Genomic DNA, 9,556 nt, shown 5'->3' on the forward strand with positions numbered 1-9,556 from the left:
AGTATGATTGCATTGGGTCATCGAGGTCAAAGACATTAGTTAAATAAAATGGGAAGAAATACCAAGCCTCATACCCAGGACCTTTTGGTTTCAAGTCAGACTCTCTTACCATAAGGCCATGACTGCCCCGTTACATAATCTGATGTAATGTGTAACCGACAAAACTGAAACAAAACTATATGTATTTTGATGTATTGTTCCATATTGTTATTGGCTTCTTCTTGTCTGGTTTGTCTTGTTTTATCTCGAGTTTGAGTTCGTTTGGTTGGATTGACATTGAATCGGATTTCAAATGATCAAATCCAACGTGGTTATAAATCAAGTATCTACGACCTAAGTAAATGTATTCTTGCAAAAAGCTTCTCACTTCATTGATGTGCCATATGAGGTGTACGTTTTCTGACAGTAGAATGTCCAGACTAGACGAGATGTTCTGTGTCATGTTTGTCACACAGACAGATGCTCCTGTGTCGTTCTGCTCCATAATGTTCCTCTCATCATTGTATAGTCCACTCTCCTTTTCTAATTCGCTATGCCACTGTGTGATGTGGAACCTCCTTGACAAGAATTCAGGATCAGGACCCATCCTTATTATAATAATCTGCAGGTTTATAAATATGTAACTAAATTAGAATATGATATACAAATTACATACAAATATTAAAATTGCAACTTTAAAAATGATCATTTCTTAAGAAATCAATACATGTTTGAATAGCATTTCAGTTAATATGCACCTATACCTTTGGAATAAACACCATACAAAGAGTGCTACAGCAGCATGTGATGATCACAAGGGTCGCAATGCAGAACTGCACATTTGGCTGGTCCTGCCACAGCATGGATGCACATGTACCAATCAGAATCACTGGGACTGACACAAGCACACTGAATCGGATACTCCTGCTGTCATTTACGGCAGGGATGTTCATGTGGCGTGTGATCCATGCCAGGAAACATGTACTCAGCTGGATAGGAGACAAGGATATGTGCAAATACATTCGGTTCATTTGCCATCTGTTTCATTATTGTTATATATTTGACCACTGTTTGACATGTTTTTAATCTTATCCCATACCAGGATTATCCCCTTATAGACGTAGAATGCAGTCATCCAGAAACCCATGTATGTGTTTTCACATCGCTCTGAAAAGGGCTGAATAAAAAAATCTTGCCCATGAGGATCAGCCTAAAACAAAAAGAGAAAAATACTGACACAAAAATCAACCCAGGTTCAAAAACCTATAAATTTCACTTTGGATTTCCAGGTGAAATAAACACATGGAAACTGTAATAAAACCTTCATTATTCATTGATAATGATAATCTGCCCCAGTAATCATAATTTGTGTAAACATAAGTTGTTGGTGTTTTACTTATTCTTTCAAAATACTGCAGCAAAATTAATTCCCACAAATTATGATTACCAAGGCAGATTATCAATTAATAAAGGCTTATTTTTATGTGGTTCCTTGCAAAATACTATGTTATGATCTCATATATTCAGACTCTTTCCCTTTTGTGTTGCAATGAAGAAAGACATCGCACAGATTTGGAGTAAATGATGAATAGATGATCTCTTTATGAATGCTTGTACTGCTTTAAGAGCTTTCTAATATTCTTGGCTCCATGAGAGATTTGGAAAATGTGTTTTTTCTTGTTACTCACCACTATATGATACTCCTTCACTGTTCTTCTCAAAGGATCCAAAATTTGCAGACAAATTAATAAACTCAGGTCAATTAACAAAAGAAACATAACCAGGAGAACCGGCCCATAGTTTTTCATGGCCTGAAGAAAGTCAAGAAAAAAAGACAAGAAGCACACACTGTAACAATTAATAATATAAATTAATTATTTCCAAATAATATTTTTTAACAGTAAGAACAAATATTATCACATTCTTACCTTTTTATCCATACTGTGGTTTTTGAATAATGAATGAATTGTCCATGTTTTTGCAAACATGGCCCCAAAAGCTGCTGTACATCCAATAGATAAACATGATATTTGCACCTATGAAAAATGCCACAGATCATACATATACTACATATAATCCCATAACAGATCTCAACATAAATATCACCTACTTCTAAAAAGTGCTATCCGAATAACAACTGTAAACATATTCTTACTGCATAAGTACTTACAGAGCAAGAAACGTCAAACACTCTGTCGGAAACATAAGACCCATCTAGTCCCATGAAGAAAATGGAGGAATAAGACAACACAGCGCCAAAAATAATCAAAGCGTTCATAAAAGGTCTTGACATGCTAATGGCCCTGTGAATGACAAAACAGACGAGAATACAACAGTGCTATTAGCACTGTTGAAAGAAAGACCTAATAAATACACATTCAAGATTATAAACCAAACACACAACTTACCAATGATTGCGGTGTTTCACACTGAAGACCAGAAAACTACAAGCTGTAAAAATTCCCAAGAAATTTAGAAACGCCACAATACCGTAGAGAAATATATTGATGCGTTTCTTGTGAGGGTACACATTGGTTCGGTCCTTTGTGGGTTTATCCCCTGTTGAAGGCAAATGCATGTGTTTGTTTTATATAGCAGAAACTGGGTGTTTTAAATTTTTTACATACTTTCACAGGCACATTTTCAGCGTGCGAGTCAGACACATATATCATTATCCTGCACACATTCCTCATAAGGCCTGCTAAAATACATATCATTATATTTCTATAAGAGTCTTACTTTGAAATCTGATTGGACTGAGGAACTCTAGTTCGTCTGTAATGGCACTATATTGTTCAATATTGACAGCCATTCCATCTATGGAGGAAAAAAAACAGCTGGCAAGAATAATAAAAAGATATTGTAAAGAAACTAGGAAGTCTCAAATTAGTTGTACTGTACCTTGACACTGAGCAAACAAAACATTGGCCATTCTTTCACCGTTTTGGAACATAATGTGACCCTGCATAACAATTTTTAGCAATATTAAATTCAAATGTGTAATTTAAAATATATATATTATAATAATAACAAAAAAACCAGAAATATGTATATGACTTTTTTTCCTGGATGTGTTAAGAACTAAATTCAAATGCATCACAAATACATTTTTCTAATGTCATTTTTATGAAAAACATGTATATATAATTTGTTAATAAAAAAACACTTCTGGGGGTTTTAAGTAAAAATGTCTTGGTGATGTAACTGAAGAAAAGAATGCTGTTCTATTATTTTTATAAATAAATTAAGCAGTAATGTAAATTAATTGTAATGTATTTGTAATGTTTATGTGTTTGAAATGTCTAAAAGATAGCTAAATAGATAACATTTATGCATATTGTGTTTGTTTTTCATAATCACTGTTATCTGTCCACTATTTCTCAAGCAGAACTTTGAAACTTGTACACACTGTCACACCAAAGAAGTTGATCTCTTCCATGGCCTCCAGAATCATCCGTCCCACTTCTTGCTCAGTGACAGTAAAGTTGCGATGGATGCTGTATCTCTCTCTGTACCTCACAGTCTCCGTGACTCTTGTTAAAACTTTGGCAATTACCCAAGTACCATCATAAGCAAAGCCATGAAACTTGCTGGCTCCCAGATACTTCAGCTGTCGTCTTTCGTCATACTCCTTCTCGTACTCCTGAGGTGTCTGAGTAGAATCAGTATAGATATGAAAAAAACAAAACAACCCCCAAAACACTGCTCATTTTGCTCATGCCAATAAAAGATGATGATGCAGTCAAATGCAAACATACCCTACCAGAGATCCCTCTAATGTTTCTGGTGCTAAGAGTCTCAATATCTGCACTGATGGATCCCTCTATGGCAGTCAGTATGTTTTCCGCTGTGCAGTTTGTGGAGTCAGTGTCAGTCCACCAGCTGGATTGGGTCCAGCCCGGCAGAATCCACTGGTACTTTTGGCCAAACATGCTGAGATTATACACCTGTGACACAAAAGCATATTTATGGTTTATGTTGTATTAAGGTGTGGTGCTAACTGCAATACTAAAATGCTTACTCATTTCCATGTTTTGGCCTACGAAAAAATGCATCATCCCTGCAGCACTCTATAATCTAAAGAACATTTTCCAACAGTAAAGTACCTTTTTTTGCAATGGAAAGGAAAGAATAAGTGTATGGCTGGGACATACTTACACAGCAGAAGACTTTAGCAGCTAAGCTCACATCAAAATGAGCTATCACTATTCTCACATCATTGTCCTGTTGAAAAAAATTATCCACAGATAAATATACATTATGCACTGTGATATGCGGATGTGCATTATAAAAACAACTTTTAGCTTCCACTTTTATATAAATAAGCCTTGAAAAGTTCTTTATTGCTTTATGGAATGTGTGTGAGGAAACCAGACCATTTTATACATGCCTTCAGTTTTTTCACACTATCACAAGGGGCTTCATAGAAGCTCTCTGCCTCTGCAAGCTGGATGTTAGCCGCCTTCAGATGTCTGCTTAAGTCTCTCTGTATCTTTTTGAGAGAAGGTGAGTTTTCAGTTCACATTCTATCAAGCTCCATATACTTAATCGTATTGTCCCTACTTAATTCAGATTACCTCTGTGAACCTCTGCTCACGCTGAGTCAGTGTACCGACTCTACTCCATCCATACTGCCTGAGAAACCTCACCAGCGCCACATTAACTGCACTGTCTGACGGCACAGTACGGAAGAAGTTTGGAAATCTTCTTTTGTTTGCCAGTGAAGGTGCTGTTACTCCAAATGACAGCTGAGAAATGCAGAAATAGTTGCGGGAACAAATAAAACCAAGTCTCTCAAGAATTTCCTTGAGTTGACCAATTGATTGAGTACCTGAACAAGGTTCCAACCTTCCAGAGACTGAGCTAGGATAGATGTCACTGACGAACACACCCCTCCAAAGATCATGACAGGTTTGGGGCCATTGAATATAGTGTCAAAGAATGCTTTGAGTGCTTTGCCGTTATCACACTAGACGGAGAATCACACAGCAACAGTGAGCAACATTAGCCTATTTTTATTTGTTGTAATTTGTAATTGATTTCCCACACTACTGATTGAACAGAGGAAATGTGGTACCATTTGATAACCATGTACAATATGTTTAACAATACTACAAATATGAAATAAAAGACAACCATGCTTATTCCATTAAGAGACAAACTCGTATCATAAATGCCAGTTTTTTCAAAAAGGTTTAGAAATTTTTGCAAAGTTAGCAGAAAATACAACTTAGTTTGTAATGTAAAAATTTATGCACTTTCATTATTTGGACTATTTCATTTGAGTTTATAAAAAGGTAAACAGTTTGTGTTCTGTTTAATATTACTGTCTAACAAATGAGTAAAAGGGAAAAATACAACTAAACTCTCCCTGTGATAATGATTCAACCCTTTCATAAAGAGTTGTAGTTGTTATAATTATAAATTCCAAAGTTAAAATTAGTCATTAGTATATTAAATACAGCCCCATGTAATGTGTTATTTTTTAAATGCACTGATACAGTAAAACTGCTTGTTATCTGAGAGAATTTAAAGAGATTTTATGTTACCTCTGAGTCTGTGATGTGAAACTGAAGCTCGTAGTTGCCTAAAGGAGATGGCTGCTCACTCAAATGATGCAGTGCTAGCTCAACAGCAGGAAGCACCTCTGCCGTAATGTTGCCCCTCCCTGGATCTCCGCTTAGTGGCATAATCCATAAAACTGGCAGCTTATGTCGCACCAGGCAATAGTATGATGGCATCTGAGTCAGTTCCCAAAAAGTGAGAACATTCAGCAAGCTCCACCAGTATTTCATCCCCCCAGAGAAATTCAGGCCTGTGCTTGAAAAGTAAGCATCAGTGTAACAAACTTACACTGCCCTGTGTGCGGCCCTGAGTCTTTAAGCATTTTCTAAAGCTTCATCTGTTGTCACCTGGAAAGACTCTAGCCCTCAACCATCCAAAGGGATAAAGAGATAAGGACTGACTGTGGACATCTGCTGCTGTGCACTAAATCCTCAGAAAGACGAGGAGATGCCGTCACACAAATCTGCCCAGTTTGGACCTTTTTTTCTGTGAACAAGTTTAAAACAAATACACAGCATTTAATTTAATATTTAATCTAATTAAGTCAATGTCAAGATAAGTTTCAGAACCATTACTAGGAACACGAGAAGGAATTTTTCCATTGTTGTCATCTGCTGTCCATCTGTGGTGGTCCTGCAAACATGAGAGAGAAATAAAGAAAAAGGCAGAAAGTGAGAAACGGAGCAAAAAATAAATAAAAATAAAGATATTAAAACTTGAATAAAAGAATAAAAATGGTGCCATAAACCCTGCTACATTTTCAACCTTCATGTTTAACAAAAATAATAAAGCTTAAAGTCTACACATATTATATACTTATATCTTTTTTATGGATTATTAGTTGTTTCTATCCTCGTCACAAATAAAGAGGTTGTCTATAAAGCATCAAGTTTTTTTTTACATTCTTACATTTTTGCTGTAACAGTACAAAGCATGAAATAAAGACATGAACAAGGTACAAAGACATGAAAAAAGAGAGAGAAATTAGTGCAACGTGTAGTAGACAAAAAAAGAGTATACTAAATATGTTTTGCCTACTAAGATGCCACTAAGTTTTACAGTCTTGCCTTGTTTATTCAGTGAAAAGTGATTATATGTTGTTAGTCCAAACCCCAGAAATTTTAGAGCCAGCCCTGGGTTTCAGATACTGTCAGAAAGTATCTGTTTTGTCCAGTATCTGAAAAACTAGTCAGCAGAGTTGTCCAATACCCAAAACCTATTAACAGCAAGTCTTGTCTGGTACCCAGAACTGTATTAACAGTCTTCTATCAGCAAGAAGTTGACTGAGAAAACCAAAGAAAAGCAGAAGCAGGACAGGAAGTAATGATAATTAATTTATATATTTATTTAATAAATAAATAAAATTAATTAATATGATTATTAAAACAAATTGTAACACTTTCTATGAAACCTATATTTATAACACATTATAAGGGTATTCTTAAGGCATTATAATGACTCCATTATGCATTATAAAAAAAAAGAAAAAAAAACGTATTATATGTTTTTTCATCTCATAAATAACCATAAAAACATTTATATTATATTATAAAACTTACCTATTTGTGGTTATAACTTTTATTAGTATGATTAATTATAACAATGCAATAAACGCCATGTTAAATTCACTTCAAATTCAAGTCTCATACCTTGAAATTATTTATTTGAAATTAAGATCTGTACAGTATCAGTATCTTATTGATATCACAATATATAGTTAAAAACAAATGTGCCATATTCATCTGATCAGATATCTGATATCATGGCTGTTTAAGATAAAATATTATTTTTATTATTAATGTTGTTGTCGTTGTCATTGTTGTTTTTATTTATAAGTGGTCTTTGTCTGGATTAAGGAAAGCAACAAGTGAACAATGGCAAAATATGATAGTTATAATATATGGGAAATATAAGTTAAGTGGATGCATTGTGTTCACTGTGTATTATAAATCATCATACTCTTAAAAGCTAACCACAAATAAGTAAATATTATAATTCTCTGTAATGCTTCTAAGTTTTTTATAATACATTATGCATTCATCATACTGCCTTGAGAATACTCTAATAATACATTATAAATACAGGCTTCATAGAAAGTGAAATGGTTTTATTTGTGAGTATAAAACACTTTTCAAATCACAAATGCTGAATAATTAATGGAAATAGCAGATGCATGTACATTTCTCCGTTTGCATTACAATTACCAATTGGTGTAGAATGCATATATTACATTATTCACCGTCCATCCTCATACACCATCCATGGAGGAGATAACCCCTGACTATGTAAAGCACTTTGAGTGCCTAGAAAAACGCTATATAAATGTAAGGAATTATTATTATTATTATTATTAATTTATCACTGATCTGTGTGTGATCACCAGCTGGAGTGCCCTTGATAACCAAGAGAGGGCACTCCAACCCATGCCTCTCACTTAGTCTTGGACTTCATTTCCCATAATCCTTTTCAGACTCATCAGCGTGTTGGTCTACTCAGAGGTCATCCTATATAAGCCTGGATCCTTTTGTCATTTATAAGTATTGTAGGCTATGTGTCTGCATATCTATGCCTCATTTGTTTTTGTGTCTTGGTTTACTGGTTTTGTTTTCCTTTCTGTCTTTGGATTACCCTTTGCCTAAGTGAGTGAGTGAAGTGACATTCAGCCAAGTATGGTGACCCATACTCAGAATTTGTGCTCTGCATTTAACCCATCCGAAATGCACACACACAGAGCAGTGAACACACACACACACACTGTGAGCACACACCCAGAGCAGTGGGCAGCCATTTATGCTGCGGCGCCCGGGGAGCAGTTGGGGGTTCGATGCCTTGCTCAAGGGCACCTGAGTCGTGGTATTGAAGGTGGAGAGAGAACTGCACATGCACTCCCCCCACCCACAATTCCTGCCGGCCCGGGACTCGAACTCACAACCCTTCGATTGGGAGTCCGACTCTCTAACCATTAGGCCACGACTTCCCGCCTATGTTTGTGCCATGTTGTTATTTTTTGGACTGATTGTCCTTGTTATGATCTTAGCCTTTTTTGGACTTTTTTGAAATTGTGATTGTGGAATATCCCTTGAATAAATACTGTTTATAAATAAATACGGAAAAACTTTTGTGTCCCTGTGCAGTTTTATGACAGTGTATACAAGTATAGTTTGTATTAATATTTATTCATAATTTATGTTTTAGTGTTTATTTAGCACATGAAATTAAATAAGTAAATCAATAAAATTGAGTAAACAAAATATTTTATAAGATTTTATAAATATTTTATTTATAAAACTTTTTATGTATAATTTAGGTAATATATCAATATTTTTGAATATTATTGTATGTGATTGGATAACTGTAATGGATAACTGTACTAAACAATGACTGACAGAGAGATCATGTCAAGTCAGCTCTTTGCCATTGTCTCTCTCATCCAGTTATTACACACTTTGGTGTAATAACTTTTAAAGATTCTGTTGATACAATGCCCCTCACTTCGTAGGGCTGCTCTTTAGTTCTACCAGAAAGACTCAGGAGGAAAACCAATACAAAAGAACGGAATTATTTTGGCGTAGGCCCCATCTGTAGCTTGAATCAGACATTGTGTGATAGAGGCCACGACAGGCCGGACAGTGATAGAGGCCACGACAGGCCGGACAGTGATAGAGGCCACGACAGGCCGGACAGTGATAGAGGCCACGACAGGCCGGACAGTGATAGAGGCCACGACATGCCGGATAGTGATAGAGGCCACGACAGGCCGGACAGTGATAGAGGCCACGACAGGCCGGACAGTGATAGAGGCCACGACATGCCGGATAGTGATAGAGGCCACGACAGGCCGGACAGTGATAGAGGCCACGACATGCCGGACAGTGATAGAGGCCACGACAGGACGGCAGTGATAGAGGCCACGACATGCCGGACAGTGATAGAGGCCACGACATGCCGGATAGTGATAGAGGCCACGACAGGCCGGACAGTGATAGAGGCCACGACATGCCGGACAGTGATA

General features: G+C 36.3%; 1 protein-coding gene across 1 annotated transcript in view; it reads right to left on the reverse strand.

Annotated features, from left to right (window-relative positions):
- The window catches only part of LOC132103669 (gamma-aminobutyric acid type B receptor subunit 2), a 7,513-nt gene extending 1,583 nt beyond the window's left edge, over positions 1 to 5,930 (reverse strand). The window contains 16 exon segments of the mRNA XM_059508765.1: positions 368 to 601; positions 744 to 968; positions 1,079 to 1,189; positions 1,668 to 1,790; positions 1,908 to 2,015; positions 2,150 to 2,282; positions 2,388 to 2,538; positions 2,719 to 2,796; positions 2,881 to 2,941; positions 3,389 to 3,631; positions 3,738 to 3,926; positions 4,138 to 4,203; positions 4,370 to 4,471; positions 4,557 to 4,727; positions 4,811 to 4,948; positions 5,529 to 5,930. Coding sequence (XP_059364748.1) covers positions 368 to 601; positions 744 to 968; positions 1,079 to 1,189; positions 1,668 to 1,790; positions 1,908 to 2,015; positions 2,150 to 2,282; positions 2,388 to 2,538; positions 2,719 to 2,796; positions 2,881 to 2,941; positions 3,389 to 3,631; positions 3,738 to 3,926; positions 4,138 to 4,203; positions 4,370 to 4,471; positions 4,557 to 4,727; positions 4,811 to 4,948; positions 5,529 to 5,774 — 2,379 coding nt within the window. The 5' untranslated portion in view covers positions 5,775 to 5,930.
- Between the last annotated feature and the right edge of the window lie 3,626 nt (positions 5,931 to 9,556).

The sequence above is a fragment of the Carassius carassius genome, chromosome 24, assembly GCF_963082965.1.
Source record: "Carassius carassius chromosome 24, fCarCar2.1, whole genome shotgun sequence".
NCBI lineage: Eukaryota > Metazoa > Chordata > Actinopteri > Cypriniformes > Cyprinidae > Carassius > Carassius carassius.